This window comes from Amblyraja radiata, chromosome 6 (assembly GCF_010909765.2).
Source record: "Amblyraja radiata isolate CabotCenter1 chromosome 6, sAmbRad1.1.pri, whole genome shotgun sequence".
Classification (NCBI taxonomy): Eukaryota; Metazoa; Chordata; class Chondrichthyes; order Rajiformes; family Rajidae; genus Amblyraja; species Amblyraja radiata.
In genome coordinates, this window is record NC_045961.1 from 15,818,493 (window position 1) to 15,835,701 (window position 17,209).

General features: G+C 47.8%; 1 protein-coding gene across 1 annotated transcript in view; it reads right to left on the minus strand.

Annotated features, from left to right (window-relative positions):
• Window positions 1–845: 845 nt before the first annotated feature.
• LOC116974691 (deleted in malignant brain tumors 1 protein-like) overlaps window positions 846–17,209 on the minus strand; it is a 63,001-nt gene continuing 46,637 nt past the window's right edge. Inside the window, exons 13-21 of the mRNA XM_033023411.1 lie at window positions 15,418–15,732; window positions 14,330–14,644; window positions 13,242–13,556; window positions 8,476–8,790; window positions 7,395–7,709; window positions 5,115–5,429; window positions 3,086–3,400; window positions 902–1,023; window positions 846–869 (exon numbers count right to left, since the gene is read on the minus strand). Of these exons, the coding sequence (XP_032879302.1) occupies window positions 846–869; window positions 902–1,023; window positions 3,086–3,400; window positions 5,115–5,429; window positions 7,395–7,709; window positions 8,476–8,790; window positions 13,242–13,556; window positions 14,330–14,644; window positions 15,418–15,732 (2,351 nt within the window). The remainder of the gene's footprint in view (window positions 870–901; window positions 1,024–3,085; window positions 3,401–5,114; window positions 5,430–7,394; window positions 7,710–8,475; window positions 8,791–13,241; window positions 13,557–14,329; window positions 14,645–15,417; window positions 15,733–17,209) is intronic.

The following is a 17,209-nucleotide window of genomic DNA, read 5'->3' on the forward strand; positions in this document are numbered from 1 at the left end:
AACTTCTACCGCAGCACCATCGAGAGCATCCTTACCAACTGCATCACAGTATGGTATGGCAACTGTTCTGTCTCCGACCGGAAGGCATTGCAGAGGGTGGTGAAAATTGCCCAACGCATCACCGGTTCCTCGCTCCCCTCCATTGAGTCTGTCCAAAGCAAGCGTTGTCTGCGGAGGGCGCTCAGCATCGCCAAGGGCTGCTCTCACCCCAACCATGGACTGTTTACCCTCCTACCATCCGGGAGGCGCTACAGGTCTCTCCGTTGCCGAACCAGCAGGTCCAGGAACAGCTTCTTCCCGGCGACTGTCACTCTACTCAACAACATATCTCGGTGACTGCCAATCACCCCCCCCCCCCCCGGACACTTATTATTATTGATTCAAATCATTTGCTATGTCGCTCTTCCAGGGAGATGCTAAATGCATTTCGTTGTCTCTGTACTGTACACTGACAATGACAATTAAAATTGAATCTGAATCACTTCGTTCTTGTACATTTAAGCTACATCTGCCATTTCTCTGCTCTAATACCCAACTAATCTATATCCCGCGGCATCCATTCACAACCTCCCTCACTGCCCACAACTTCATCTCATTTTCATGTTGTCTTTATTTATGGATAACATCACTTTCGGTTTCAATGTAAAATTCTTGACCCGAGCAATGAAACCCACTCCTCAAGGAGGGACCGTCCCCACCCACACTCACCTGAGCAGGAGACTTCAGCGTACTCTCCGTGTGTGCAGTTATTCACCCTCCATGGGCTGGCAGGACACTGGTCGAGGGCAGGCTCTGTCCCGTTACACGTCACTTCATTCAGCCAGATGTTCTCAGTGGCCTCTCCGTTAGAGACAGCTGCTGTTACTAACCTGGCCGGCCCACAGTTCAACACCCTGCAGACCACATTCCCCGCATTGAAATCCCAACTCCTGCCGCAGACGGTGACCCAGGTGGAGTTATGATAGACCTCCACTCTCCCGGAGCACATGTTGTTCCCATTCACCAGACGGACGGGCACCGGACCTGCAACAGAGGGGGGATGAGGTTAAATCTGCTGCAGGATTGCATGTGATTTTCAGCAGGGTAGCCAGCAGGTCACTTTCCGCTCCTCACAGCGCAAGTGACAGTAGGATGCTGCACAACCACTCGAGAGCAAGACCACCCTACAAAACCTGATTCTTCCACAAACCTCGATTCCCACTCTGTGTCACACTGCATAGGAGAAGGCCCTTCAGCTCAAGTCACCCAACCTGACCAAGATGCTCCCTCTACACGTAGAAACATAGAACCATAGAAAATAGGTGCAGGAGTAGGCCATTCGGCCCTTCGAGCTTGCACCGACATTCAATATGATCATGGTTGATCATCCAACTCAGTATCCTGTACCTGTCTTCTCTCCATACCCCATGATCCCTTTAGCCACAAGTGCCACATCTAACTCCCTCTTAAATATAGCCATTGAACTGGCCTCAACTACCTTGTGTGGCAGAGAATTCCACAGGTTCACCACTCTCTGAGTAAAAAATGATTTTCTCATCTCGGTCCTAAAAGACTTCCCTCTTATTCTTAAGCTGTGACCCCTAGTTCTGGACTTCCCCAACATCGGGAATAATCTTCCTGCATCTAGCCTGTCCAACCCCTTAAGAATTTTGTAAGTTTCTATAAGATCCCCCCTCAGTACATCAGTTCCCTTTCCTGCATTCTGTCCATATCCCTGCAAAGCTTTACTATTCATTTATCTGTTCAGATGTCTTTTAAATGTTGCACCTGCCTCAACCACTTCCTCTGGCAGCTCTGTCCATGCACCCACTGCCCTCTGTGTGTTACGTCTCAGGTTCCTATTAAATCTTTTCCCTTTCACCTTCAAATTATGTCGTCCCACTCTCATGCCCTGGGACATATATTGTGATCAACACAAAAAGCTAGAGCAACTCAACGCGCAGACAGCATCTCTGGTGAGAAGGAATAGGTGTTTTTTAAGGTCGAGACATTTTTAAGTCTGAAGACGGGTCACGAACCGAAGCCTATTCCTGTTCTCTGGAGAAGCTGTCTGATCCGCTGAGTTACACAAGTTTTTTGTGTCCATCTTCGGTTTAAATCAACATCTGCAGTCCCTTCCCACACATATTTGTGATGTCCACGTTATCTGAGCCCCTTGTGATTTTATGAACCTCTTTCAGACCCTGGTCCCTTCGCACCAGCTTATCTGGTCTTTCCACTCCCTCTGATCTGCATGAATTTCCCCTCGGATGCTCCAATTCTCTTTCATATCTCGAGTGTGTCAATAAGGGTGGGAGTCTAGGGAGTTTATGGGAATGTGTGGAGAGTGATCTGAGATTAGTATGAGTGAATGGGTGATGATCAATTCGGATTCTGTGGGCCGAAGGGCCAGTTTCCCTGCTCTATCCTCCTGTTTGCCATCTATTAACTTCTCTTATTTTATGCAGTGACTCCCTATAACTCAAACCTTTCACTCTTGGTAAAATCCTCCTGAATCTTACCTGGGCCAGATATAGAATGAGGTTATATTCAGAATCAAGTCAACAAAAGCTTCTGAGACTGGTGAAAGGGGAGGTGAGTCTCTGTAATATGATGTGGTGCCAGGAGTGAGAGGGGAGTGGATTAGACAGTGGGAAATTAATAGTTGAGGAAATTTCATATTCTTCCACCTAGTCACCCAACTGCATCAACGCTTCAGAGAAAACACTCCACATTCATCCCCAATCTCCATGTAACAAATACTCTTCATTGGAGGCAACATCCTCAACAAGCTCTTGTTAACCTACGCTATCCCTGTACATCAATGCTCCTGAGGGTCCTGCCATTTACAGTGTACTTTCCAGGTGCATTTGGTCTCTTGCAATGCATCACTTCATTCTTGTACATTTAAGCTCCATCTGCTATTTCTTTGCTCTCATACCCAACTAATCTATATCCCGCAGCACCCATTCACTGCCCACAACTTCATCTCATTTTCATGTTGTCTTTATTTATGGATAACATCACTTTCGGTTTCAAAGTAAAGTTCCTGACCCGAGCAATGAAACCCACTCCTCAAGGAGGGACCATCCCCACCCACACTCACCTGAGCAGGAGACTTCAGCGTACTCTCCGTGTGTGCAGTTATTCACCCTCCATGGGCTGGCAGGACACTGGTCGAGGGCAGGCTCTGTCCCGTTACACGTCACTTCATTCAGCCAGATGTTCCCAGTGGCCTCTCCGTTAGAGACAGCTGCTGTTACTAACCGGGCCGTCCCACAGTTCAACACCCTGCAGATCACGTTCCCCGCATTGATATCCCAGCTCGTGCCACAGACGGTGCCCCAGGTGGAGTTATGATAGACCTCCACTCTCCCGGAGCACATGTTGTTCCCATTCACCAGACGGACGGGCACCGGACCTGCAACAGTGGGGGGATGAGGTTAAATCTGCTGCAGGATTGCATGTGAATTTCAGCAGGGTACCCAGCAGGTCACTCTCCACTCCTCACAGCGCAGGTGACAGGAGGATGCTGCACAGCCACTCGAGAGCAAGACCACCCTACAAAACCTGATTCTTCCACAAACCTCGACTCCCACCCCAACAGACTCTGTGTCACACTGCACAGGAGAAGGCCCTTCAGCTCAAGTCACCCAACCCGACCAAGATGCTCCCTCTACACCAGTTCCTTTTCCTGCATTCTGTCCGTATCCCTGCAAAGCTTTACTATTCATTTATCTGTCCAGATGTCTTTTAAATGTTGTTTTTGTTGCACCTGCCTCAATCACTTCCTCTGGCAGCTTTGTCCATACACCCACTACCCTCTGTGTGTTACGTCTCAGGTTCCTATTAAATCTTTTCCCTTTCACCTTCAACCTGTGCCCTCTATGTCGTCCCACTCTCATGCCCAGGGACATATATTGTGACCGACACAAAAAGCCAGAGTAACTCAGCGGGCAGGCAGCATCTCTGGTGAGAAGGAATAGGTGATTTTTACGTCAAGACCCTTTTTCAGTCTGAAGACAGGTCACGAACCTAAGCCTATTCCTGTTCTCTGGAGAGGCTGTCTGATCCGCTGAGTTATACAAGCTTTTTGTGTCTATCTTCGGTTTAAATCAACATCTGCCGTTCCTTCCCACACATATGTTGTGATATCTGTGCCCCTTGTGATTTTATGAACCTCTTTCAGACCGTGGTCCCTTCGCTCCTGTTTATCCAGACTTTCCACTCCCTCTGATCTGCATGAATTTCGTCCCGGATGCTCCAATTCTCTCACATATCTCAGCTGATTGAGTTAATCGTCTGGCGTTAATTCCCCAAGTGTGTCAGTAAGGGTGGGAGTCTTGGGAGTTGACGGGGATGTGTGGAGAGTGATCTGAGATTAGTATGAGTGAATGGGTGATGATCAGTGCGGAGTCGGTGGGCTGAAGGGCCAGTTTCCCTGCTCTATCCTCCTGTTTGCCATCCATTAGCTTCTCTTATTTTATCCAGTGACTCCCTATAACTCAAACCCTTCACTCCTGGTAAAATCCTGCTGAATCCTACCTGGGCCACATATAGAATGAGGTTAGATTCAGAATCGTCAACAAAAGCTTCTGAGAGTGGTGAAAGGGGAGGTGAGACTGTAATATGACGTGGTGCCAGGAGAGGGGAGTGGATTAGACAGAGTGGGATATTAATAGTTGAGGAAATTTCATATTCTTCCACCTTGTCACCCAACAGCATCAAAGCTTCAGAGAAAAAACTCCGCATTCATCCACAATTTCCATGTAACAAATACTCTTCATTGGAGGCAACATCGTCAACAAGCTCTTGTTAGCCTACACTATCCCTGTACATCACTGCCCCTGAGTATCCTGCCATTTACTGAGTACTTCCCGAGTGCATTTTGTCTCTTGCAATGCATCACTTCGTTCTTGTGCATTTAAGCTCCATCTGCCATTTCTCTGCTCTAATACCCAACTAATCTATATCCCGCTGCATCGATTCACAACCTCCCTCACTGCCCACAACTTCATCTCATTTTCATGTTGTCTTTATCTATGGATAACATCACTTTCGGTTTCAATGTAAAATACCTGACCCGAGCATGGAAACCCACTCCTCAAGGAGGGACCATCCCCACCCACACTCACCTGAGCAGGAGACTTCAGCGTACTCTCCATGTGTGCAGTTATTCACCTTCCATGGGCTGGCAGGACACTGGTCGAGGGCACGGTCTGTCCCGTTACACTTCACCCCCTCTAGCCACATGTTCCCAGTGGCCACTCCGTTGGAGACAGCAGTTGTTACTAACCGGGCCGTCCCACAATTCAACACCCTGCAGACCACGTTCCCCGCATTGATATCCCAGCTCTTGCCGCAGACGGTGCTCCAGGTGGAGTTATGATAGACCTCAACTCTCCCGGAGCACATGTTGTTCCCATTCACCAGACGGACGGGCACCGGACCTGCAACAGAGGGGGGATGAAGTTAAATCTGCAGCAGGATTGCATGTGATTTTCAGCAGGGTAGCCAGCAGGTCGCTCTCCGCTCCTCACAGCGCAGGTGACAGTAGGATGCTGCACAGCCACTCGAGAGCAAGACCACCCTACAAAACCTGACTCTTCCACAAACCTCGACTCCCACTCCAACAGACTCTGTGTCACACTGCACAGGAGAAGGCCCTTCAGCTCAAGTCACCCAACCCGGCCAAGATGCTCCCTCTACACAAGTTCCTTTTCCTGCATTCTGTCCATATCCCTGCAAAGCTTTACTATTCATTTATCTGTCCAGATGTCTTTTAAATGTTGCTTTTGTTGCACCTGCCTCAATCACTTCCTCTGGCAGCTCTGTCCATGCACCCACTACCCTCTGTGTGTTACGTCTCAGGTTCCTATTAAATCTTTTCCCTTTCACCTTCAACCTGTGCCCTCTATGTCGTCCCACTCTCATGCCCTGGGACATATATTGTGACCGACACAAAAAGCTAGAGTAACTCAGCGGGCAGGCAGCATCTCTGGTGAGAAGGAATAGGTGATTTTTACGTCAAGACCCTTTTTCAGTCTGAAGACAGGTCACAAACCTAAGCCTATTCCTGTTCTCTGGAGAGGCTGTCTGATCCACTGAGTTACACAAGCTTTTTGTGTCTGTCTTCGGTTTAAATCAACATCTGCAGTTCCTTCCCACACATATGTTGTGATATCTGTGCCCCTTGTGATTTTATGAACCTCTTTCAGACCGTGGTCCCTTCGCTCCTGTTTATCCAGACTTTCCACTCTCTCGGATCTGCATGAATTTCGTCCCTGATGCTCCAATTCTCTCACATATCTCAGCTGATTGAGTTAATCGTCTGGCGTTAATTCCCCAAGGGTGTCAGTAAGGGTGGGAGTCTTGGGAGTTGACGGGGATGTGTGGAGAGTGATCTGAGATTAGTATGAGTGAATGGGTGATAATGCGTGCGGAGTCGGTGGGCTGAAGGGCCAGTTTCCCTGCTCTATCCTCCTGTTTGCCATCCATTAGCTTCTCTTATTTTATCCAGTGACTCCCTATAACTCAAACCCTTCACTCCTGGTAAAATCCTGCTGAATCTTACCTGGGCCACATATAGAATGAGGTTAGATTCAGAATCGTCAACAAAAGCTTCTGAGACTGGTGAAAGGGGAGGTGAGACTGTAGCGGTAGACAGATGGCACAATAGGCTAAGTGTTCGGCTGGCAACCGGAAGGTAGCTGGTTCGAATCCCGCTTGGAGTGCATACTGTCGTTGTGTCCTTGGGCAAGACACTTCACCCACCTTTGCCTGTGTGTGTCCTTGGGCAAGACACTTCACCCACCTTTGCCTGTGTGTGTGGATGTAATTATGTGAAGCACTTTGGGGTCAATGCAAGTTGACTAAAAATGTGCTATATAAATAAAGAAATGTAATGTAATATGACGTGGTGCCAGGAGTGAGAGGGGAGTGGATTAGACAGAGTGGGATATTAATAGTTGAGGAAATTTCATATTCTTCCACCTTGTCACCCAACAGCATCAAAGCTTCAGAGAAAAAACTCCACATTCATCCACAATTTCCATGTAACAAATACTCTTCATTGGAGGCAACATCGTCAACAAGCTCTTGTTAACCTACACTATCCCTGTACATCAATGACCCTGAGGATCCTGCCATTTACTGAGTACTTCCCGAGTGCTTTTGGTCTCTTGCAATGCATCACTTCGTTCTTGTACATTTAAGCTCCATGTGCCATTTCTCTGCTCTAATACCCAACTAATCTATATCCCGGTGCATCCATTCACAACCTCCCTCACTGCCCACAACTCATTTTCATGTTGTCTTTATTTATGGATAACATCACTTTCGGTTTCAATGTAAAATTCCTGACCCGAGCAATGAAACCCACTCCTCAAGGAGGGACCATCCCTACCCACACTCACCTGAGCAGGAGACTCCAGCGTACTCTCCGTGTGTGCAGTTATTCACCCTCCATGGGCTGGCAGGACACTGGTCGAGGGCAGGCTCTGTCCCGTTACAATTCACTCCATCCAGCCAGATGTTCCCAGTGGCCTCTCCGTAGAATGCACCTGTTGTTACTAACCTGGCCGTCCCACAGTTCAACACCCTGCAGACCACGTTCCCCGCATTGATATCCCAGCTCCTGCCACAGACAGTGCCCCAGGTGGAGTTATGATAGACCTCCACTCTCCCGGAGCACATGTTGTTCCCATTCACCAGACGGACGGGCACCGGACCTGCAACAGAGGGGCATGAGGTTGAAATTAGTCAAGTTCTCAAAACTCACCACATAACTCTCCTTTAAACCTTCTCCTTCTCACCTTAAACCTGTGAAATTTGACAAATCCATCCCAGGAATAAAGATCTGACTGCCTCATAAATCTCATTTAAACCTTCCCTGTCTTACCTGGGCCAGATATGGAGTGAGGTAAGATTCAGAATCAAGTCAACAAAAGCTTCTGAGACTGGTGAAAGGGGAGATGAGTGTGTAATATGACGTGGTGACAGGAGTGAGAGGGGAGTGGATTAGACAGGGTGAGATATTAATAGATGAGGAAATTTCATATTGTTCCACCTAGTCACCCATCAACATCTGCGCTTCGGAGAAAACACTCCACATTCATCCACAATCTACATGTAACAAATACTCTTCGTTGGAGGCAATATTCTCAACAACCTCTTGTTAACCTACGCTATCCCTGTACATCAATGCCCCTGAGGGGCCTGCCATTTACTGTGTACTTCCCGAGTGCATTTGGTCTCTTGCAATGGATCACTTCGTTCTTGTACATTTAAGCTCCATCTGCCATTTCTCTGCTCTAATACCCAACTAATCTATATCCCGCTGCATCCATTCACAACCTCCCTCACTGCCCACAACTTCATCTCATTTTCATGTTGTCTTTATCTATGGATAACATCACTTTCGGTTTCAATGTAAAATTCCTGACCCGAGCATGGAAACCCACTCCTCAAGGAGGGACCATCCCCACCCACACTCACCTGAGCAGGAGACTTCAGCGTACTCTCCATGTGTGCAGTTATTCACCTTCCATGGGCTGGCAGGACACTGGTCGAGGGCAGGCTCTGTCCCGTTACACTTCACCCCCTCTAGCCAGATGTTCCCAATGGCCACTCCGTTGGAGACAGCAGTTGTTACTAACCGGGCCGTCCCACAATTCAACACCCTGCAGACCACGTTCCCCGCATTGATATCCCAGCTCTTGCCGCAGACGGTGCTCCAGGTGGAGTTATGATAGACCTCCACTCTCCCGGTGCACATGTTGTTCCCATTCACCAGACGGACGGGCACCGGACCTGCAACAGAGGGGGGATGAAGTTAAATCTGCAGCAGGATTGCATGTGATTTTCAGCAGGGTAGCCAGCAGGTCGCAGCTACCCTGCTGGCCAAAGCTTTCTTATTCATTTATCTGTCCAGATGTCTTTTAAATGCTGCTTTTGCTGCACCTGCCTCAAACACTTCCTCTGGCAGCTCTGTCCATGCACCCACTACCCTCTGTGTGTTACGTCTCAGGTTCCTATTAAATCTTTGCATTTTCACCTTCAACCTGTGCCCTCTATATCGTCCCACTCTCATGCCCTGGGACATATAGTGTGACTGACACAAAAAGCTAGAGTAACTCAGCGGGCAGACAGCATCTCTGGTGAGAAGGAACAGGTGACTTTTAAGGTCGAGACCCTTTTTCAGTCGGAAGCCGGTTCACGAACTGAAGCCATTTCCTGTTCTCTAGAGAGGCTGTCTGATCCGCTGAGTTACACAAGCTTTTTGTGTCCATCTTCGGTCTAAATCAACATCTGCAGTTCCTTCCCACATATATGTTGTGATGTCCACGTTATCTGTGCCCCTTGTGATTTTATGAACCTCTTTCAGACCCTGGTCCCTTCGCTCCAGCTTATCTGGTCTTTCCACTCCCTCTGATCCGCATGAATTTCCCCCCCGGATGCTCCAATTCTCTCTCATATCTCAGCTAATTGAGTTAATCGTCTGGCGTTAATTCCCAGAGTGTGTCAATAAGCGTGGGAGTCTGGGGAGTTGACGGAAATGTGTGGAGAGTGATCTGAGATCTGAGATTAGTATGAGTGAATGGGTGATGATCAGTGCGGAGTCTGTGGGCTGAAGGGCCAGTTTCCCTGCTCTATCCTCCTGTTTACCTTCTATTAACTTCTCTTATTCTATCCAGTGACTCCCTATAACTCAAACCCTTCACTCCTGGTAAAATCCTCCTGAATCTTTTCAATAGACAATAGACAATAGACAATTGACAATAGGTGCGGGAGTAGGCCATTCAGCCCTTCGAGCCACCACCGCCATTCAATGTGATCATGGCTGATCATCCCCAATCAGTACCCCTTTCCTGCCTTCTCCCTATATCCCCTGACTCCGCTATCTTTAAGAGCCCTATCTAGCTCTCTCTTGAAAGCATCCAGAGAACCCGATTCCACCACAGGCTCACCACTCTGTGAGAAAAAGTGTTTCCTCGTCTCCGTTCTAAATGGCTGACTCCTTATTCTTAAACTGTGGCCCCTGGTTGTGGACTCCCCCAACATCGGGAACATATATCTCCTGCCTCTAGCGTGTCCAAACCCTTAACAATCTTATATGTTTCAATGAGATACCCTCTCATCCTTCTAAACTCCAGAGTGTACAAGCCCAGCTGCTCCATTCTCTCAGAATATGACAGTCCCGCTATCCTGGGAATTAACCTTGTAAACCTACGCTGCACTCCCTCAATAGCAAGAATATCCTTCCTCAAATTAGGCGATCAAAACTGTACACAATGCTCCAGGTGTGGTCTCACTAGGGCTCTGTACAACTGCAGAATGACCTCTTTGCTCCTATATTCGATTCCTCTTGTTATAAAGGCCAACATGCCACGGCCTGCTGTACCTGCATGCTTACTTTCATTGACTGATGTACAAGGACCACCAGATCCCGTTGTACTTCCGCTTTTCCCAACTTGATGCCATTTAGATAATAATCTGCCTTCCTGTTTTTGCTACCAAAGTGGATAACCTCACATTTATCCACATTAGACTTCATCTGCCATGCATCTGCCCACTCCCCCAACCTGTCCAATCACCCTGCATTCTCATAGCATCCTCCTCACAGTTCACACTGCCACCCAGCTTTGTGTCATCTGCAAATTTGCTAATGTTACTTTGAATCCCTTCATCCAAATCATTGATGTATATTGTAAATAGCTGCGGTCCCAGCACCGAGCCTTGCAGTACCCCACTAGTCACTGCCTGCCATTCTGAAAGGGACCTGTTAATCCCTACTCTTTGTTTCCTGTCTGCCAACCACTTCTCTATCCATGTCAGTATTCTACCCCCAACACCATGTGCCCAAATTCTGCCCATTAATCTCCTATGTGGGACCTTATGAAATCCTTTCTGAAAGTCCAGGTACACTACATCCACTGGCTCTCACTTGTCCATTTTCTTAATTACATCTTCATAAAATTCCAGAAGATTAGTCAAGCATGATTTCCCCTTCGTAAATCCATGCTGACTCGGACCAATCCTGTTACTGCTAACCAAATGTTCGGCTATCTCATCTTTTATAATTGACTCCAGCATCTTCCCCATCACTGATGTCAGGCTAACTGGTCTATAATTCACTGTTTTCTCTCTCCCATCATTCTTAAAAAGTGGGATAACATTAGCTACCCTCCAATCCAGGAACTGATCCTGAGTCAATAGAACATTGGAAAATTCTCACCAATGCTTCCACGATTTCTAGAGCCACTTCATTAACTACCCTGGGATGCAGATCAGCAGGCCCTGGGGATTTATCAGCCTTCAGTCCCATCAGTCCACCCAACACCATTTCCTGCCTAATGTGGATTTCCTTCAGTTCCTCCGTCACCCCAGACCCTTTGGCCACTACTATATCAGGAAGATTGTTTGTGTCCTCCTTAGTGAAGACAGATCCAAAGTACCTGTTCATCTGCCATTTCCTTGATCCCCATAATAAATTCACCTTTCTCGGTCTTTAAGGGTCCAACTTTGGTCTTAACTAATTGTTTTCTCTTCACATACCTAAAGAAGCTTTTACTATCCTGCTTTATATTCTTGGCTAGCTTACCTTCGTACCTCATCTTTTCTCCCCGTATTGTCTTTTTAGTTATCTTCTGTTGTTCTTTAAACATTACCCAATCCTCTTGCTTCCCGCTCATCTTTGCTACGTTATACTTCTTCGCTTTAATTTTTATACTGTCCCTGACGTCCCTTATCAGCCATGGTCGTCCCTTTCTCCCCTTGAAATCTTTATTCCTCCCAGGAATGACTGATCCGGCACCTTCTGTATTATTCCAAGAAATACCTGTCATTTTTGTTCCACTGTCATCCCTGCTAGTGTATCTTTCCGGTCAACTTTGGCTAGCTCCTCCCTCATGGCCCCATAGTCCCCTTTATTCAACTGTAACACTGACACCTCCAATGTACCCTTCTCCCTCTCCAATTGTAGATTAAACCTGACCATGTTATGGTCACTGCCTCCTAATGACTCATGAACCTCGAGGTCCTTTATCAAATCCGGTTCATTGCATATCACTAAATCCAGAATTGCCTTCTCCCTGGTAGGCTCCAATACAAGCTGAGGTCATCCAGCTGCTTCTCCAGTGCCCCAACACGGTCCTTTAGGAGCTGAAGCTGGATGCACTTGCCACAGATGTAGCAGCCAGAGGATTCATCTGTGTCCCTGGGCTCCCACATTCTGCAAGCCTCACACTGTTTCATCTGCCCTGACATGTGTTCACCACGCTCCGTCCTCTCGAGCTTTATGCGTAGCGTCCTCTCCTCAGCCTCCTCTCCTCAGCCTCCTCGCCGAAGACTCTCGAGCCAAAAACTCGCACTTTACTCACAAGGCCGCTCCCTCACTGCCGCTCCCTTAGATCCATCTTGCTTATATCCATGCTTATATGTTTTCTGCACCCTTCGAACTACCAGACTACACACAATACATGACGTACATCGGAACAGGTTCATCGGCCCACAATGCCTGTGCACAAATGTGATGTCAATATAAGCTATTCTCCTCTGCCTGCACATGGTCCATATTCTTATTCCCTCCATATCCATCTGCCTATCTAAAACCCTCTTGGTGAACTTCTGCTCCCTCTCCAAAGCTTCCACGTCCTTCCTGTAATGGAGCGAACCGGAATATAACAGAATACTACAAAAGTGGTCAAACTAAAGCCTTACAGAGCTACATTCAAACCTCCCACCTTTTCTAGTCAAAGCCCTGAACGATGAAGGCAATTGTGCCAAATGCTTTCTTCTCCACCCTGTCTGCATGTGTTGCTACTTTCAAGGAATCTAGTACTTGTAGCCCTAGGTCTCTCTGTCTACAAACTTTCCCAGGGCCCTGCAATTTACTCTGTAAATTGTTCTCTGCTTTAACTTCCCATAATGCATCAGTTTGCACTTGTCACAATTAAACTCCATCTGCCGGTCCTTGGCCCACTTTCCCAATGTAGTTTTAGCTTTTAGTTTTAGAGATACAGTGAGGAAAAAGTGTTCTTCTTCTTCATTCACTGATCTGAATCCATAAACATGCCTATATTTCATTCGAGGCGCACATGAAATAGACAAATATAATCCCCTGCATTCTGGAGTTCTATAGTCACAGCAAGACAGTGAACCAAGCTGTAAACCAAGATGATAAGACTGGAGGGATGAGAGCACAAATATACAACAAAAGTTCAGTAGAAGGTTTGCAACCTTGCCTCACCACCCTCACTCACCTGAACAGGAGACTCCAGCGTCCTCACTGTGGTTGCAGTTATTCACCCCCCATGGGCTGGCATAACACTGGTCGAGGGCAGGCTCTGTCCCGTTACACTTCAGCCCATTCAGCCAGATGTTCCCAGTAGACTCTCCGTAGAATGTACCAGTTGTTACTAACCGGGCCGTCCCGCAGTTCAACACCCTGCAGACCACGTTCCCCGCATTGATATCAAAGCTCCTGCTGCAGACGGTGCCCCAGGTGGAGTTATGATAGACCTCCACTCTCCCGGAGCACATGTTGTTCCCATTCACCAGACGGACGGGCACCGGACCTGCAACAGAGGGAGAATGAGGTTGAAATTAGAGTCAAGTTCTCAAAACTCACCTCATAAATCTCCATTAAACCTTCTCCTTCTCACCTTAAACCTGTGCCCTCTGGTATTGGACAAATCCATCCCTGGAATAAAGATCTGACTACCTCGTAAATCTCCTTTAAACATTCCCTGTCTTACCTGGGCCAGATAGGGAATGAGGTTAGATTCAGAATCAAGTCAACAAGTGTTTCTGAGACTGGTGAAAGGGGAGGGTGAGTGTGTAATATGACGTGGTGCGAGGAGTGAGACGGGAGTGTATTAGACAGGGTGGGATATTAATAGTTGTTGAAATGTCATATTCTTCCACCTAGTCTCCCATCAGCATCTGTGCTTCAGAGAAAACACTCCACATTCATCCACAATCTCCAGTTAACAAATACTCTTATTTGGAAGCAACATCCTCAACAAGCTCTTGTTAACCTACACTATCCCTGTACATTAATGCCCCTGAGGGTCCTGCCATTAACTGTGTACTTCCTGAGTGCATTTGGGCTTTTGCAATGCATCCCTTCGTTCTTGTACATTTAAGCTCCATCTGCCACTTCTCTGCTCTGATACCCAATCTATATCCCGCAGCATCCGTTCACAACCTCCCTCACTGCCCACAACTTCATCTCATTTTCATGTTGTCTTTATTTATGGATAACATCACTTTCGGTTTCAATGTAAAATTCCTGACCCGAGCAATGAAACCCACTCCTCAAGGAGGGACCATCCCCACCCACACTCACCTGAGCAGGAGACTTCAGCGTACTCTCCGTGTGTGTAATTATTCACCCTCCATGGTCTGGCAGGACACTGGTCGAGGGCAGGCTCTGTCCCGTTACACTTCACCCCATCCAGCCAGATGTTCCCAGTGGCCTCTCCATAGAATGCACCTGTTGTTACTAACTGGGCCGTCCCACAGTTCAACACCCTGCAGACCACGTTCCCCGCATTGATATCCCAGCTCCTGCTGCAGACGGTGCCCCAGGTGGAGTTATGATAGACCTCCACTCTCCCGGAGCACATGTTGTTCCCATTCACCAGACGGACAGGCACCGGACCTGCAACAGAGGGGGATGAGGTTGAAATTACAGTCAAGTTCTCAAAACTTACCTCATAACTCTCCTTTAAACCGTCTCCTTCTCACCTTAAACCTGTGCCCCCTGGAAATCGACAAATCCATCCCAGGAATAAAGTTCTGACTACCTCTTAAATCTCCTTTAAACCACCCATGTCTTACCTGGGCCAGATAGGGAATGAGGTTAGATTCAGAATCAAGTCAACAAAAGCTTCTGAGACTGGTGAAAGGCGAGGTGAGACTGTGTAATATGACGTGGTGCCAGGAGTGACAGGGGAATGGATTAGACAGGGTGGAAAATTAATAGTTGAGGAAATTTCATATTCTTCCACCTAGTCACCCATCAGCATCTGCGCTTCAGAGAAAAAACTCCACATTCATCCACAATTTCCATGTAACAAATACTCTTCATTGGAGGCAACATCCTCAACAAGCTCTTGTTAACCTACGCTATCACTGTACATCACTGCCCCTGAGGGTCCTGCCATTTACTGTGTACTTCCCGAGTGCATTTGGTCTCTTGCAATGCATCACTTCATTCTTGTACATTTAAGCTCCATCTGCCATTTCTCTGCTCTAAGACCCAACTAATCTATATCCCGCTGCATCCATTCACAACCTCCCTCACTGCCCACGACTTCATCCAATTTTCATGTTGTCTTTATTTATGGATAACATCACTTTCGGTTTTCAAGTAAATTTCCTGACCCTAGCATGGAAACCCACTCCTCAAGGACCATCCCCACCCACACTCACCTGAGCAGGAGACTTCAGCGTACTCTCCATGTGTGCAGTTATTCACCCCCCATGGGCTGGCAGGACACTGGTCAAGGGCAGGCTCTGTCCCGTTACACGTCACTTCATCCAGCCAGATGTTCCCAGTGGCCTCTCCGTAGGATGCAGCTGTTGGTACTGACCGGGCCGTCCCACAGTTCAACACCCTGCAGACCACATTCCCCGCATTGATATCCCAGCTCCTGTTGCAGACGGTGCCCCAGGTGGAGTTATGATAGACCTGCACTCTCCCGGAGCACATGTTGTTCCCATTCACCAGACGGACGGGCAGCAGATCTGCAACAGAGGGGGGATGAGGTTAAATCTGCTGCAAGATTGCATGTGAATTTCAGCAGGGTAGCCAGCAGGTCGCTCTCTGCTCCTCACAGCGCAGGTGACAGGAGGATGATGCACAGCCACTCGAGAGCAAGACCACCCTACAAAACCTGACTCTTCCACAAACCTCGACTCCCACCCCCAACAGACTCTGTGTCACACTGCACAGGAGAAGGCCCTTCAGCTTGTTGTGTTTGAGGGCTAAATAATTCACAATCTATACTTGGTGTACAGAACCCGAAGTGTGTTTATTACAAGCCTAACATGGTTGCTGCAAAGCCCCTGTAGATCTCCCAGGGAACCCCCTTAGGAAACTTTCAACTCGAGGCAGCGCCCTCTAGTGGTGACTCTAGGACACAACACATTTCCCTCCTTATAAATGAATGTTAACATGTAAGTCCCGTTACCCACCAAAATATGTCCATATGCAATCAGTCCAACATAACAGCTCTGTCCACATAACGTTTAAGGCTTCACAGCTGATAATCCTACAGATTTTGAGGTCTCCTCTGTCGCTGAGAGCGTCGAGTGGGAATAGACTGCTCTGCTGTGTGCTCTGCTGATCACTGTCTTGATTGGATATTGGGAAAGGAAAAGTGTCCAATTCGTCTTCTTCCTGTCCCTGTCTAGTTGCAATTAGACGCCTCGCGTTCCATCTGGTGTTATCTTGGAGGAGGTACGCGTTCTCGCCGAATCTCCGTTTCATCTGTATCGGCTTGGAGAGTGCGGTTGCAAGCTCATGTTGTCTGTTAGGCTGATTCGTACCCAGTCGCCGACCTTGTACCCCGGCACTCGTACTCTTCATTTAGCATCACAGTACGCTTTCCCTTTTGCTTGTCTGTGAGCTATCATTTCTGCCCTCGCTCTTGTGCTCTGCGGGCGTATTCCCAGTCAACGTATGTGGTGTGGATCTGTAGGATCGGAGGAGAATATGGATTGTTCGAACGTTTTCCCCTCTGACATGCTTGCTTTTATGCTTTCCTTAATGCGATTGAATCATTCAACCCCGCCGTTCCATTCGGGGTTGTATCTCGACGTCCACTGATGTTGAATGTCGTAGCTCGCGAGGAAAGTGGAGAACTGTTCAGATATGAACTGAGGGCCGTTGTCCATCGTTATGACCTTCGGCAGTCCCCACTTAGTGAACAGCTTTTTGAGAATCGTGATGATTGATCTTGTCGTGACTGAGAGAGTAGTTGCGATCTCAGGCCACTTGCTGTGGAGATCGTGTACTACAAGTAGAAACCGCTGGCTTCTTGGCGCAGCTTGCACCTCTCCGAAGATATCGAGTTGCAAGTGCCTCCATGGTTTGTCCGGCCATGGGATTGGCTGAAGAGGGGCAGGACATGGTCTTGTTGCTTTCTCACTAATTGTGCATGCTTCACAATTTTTAACGAAACCTTCTACGCGACGATCTATTGCTGGCCACCACACTGCC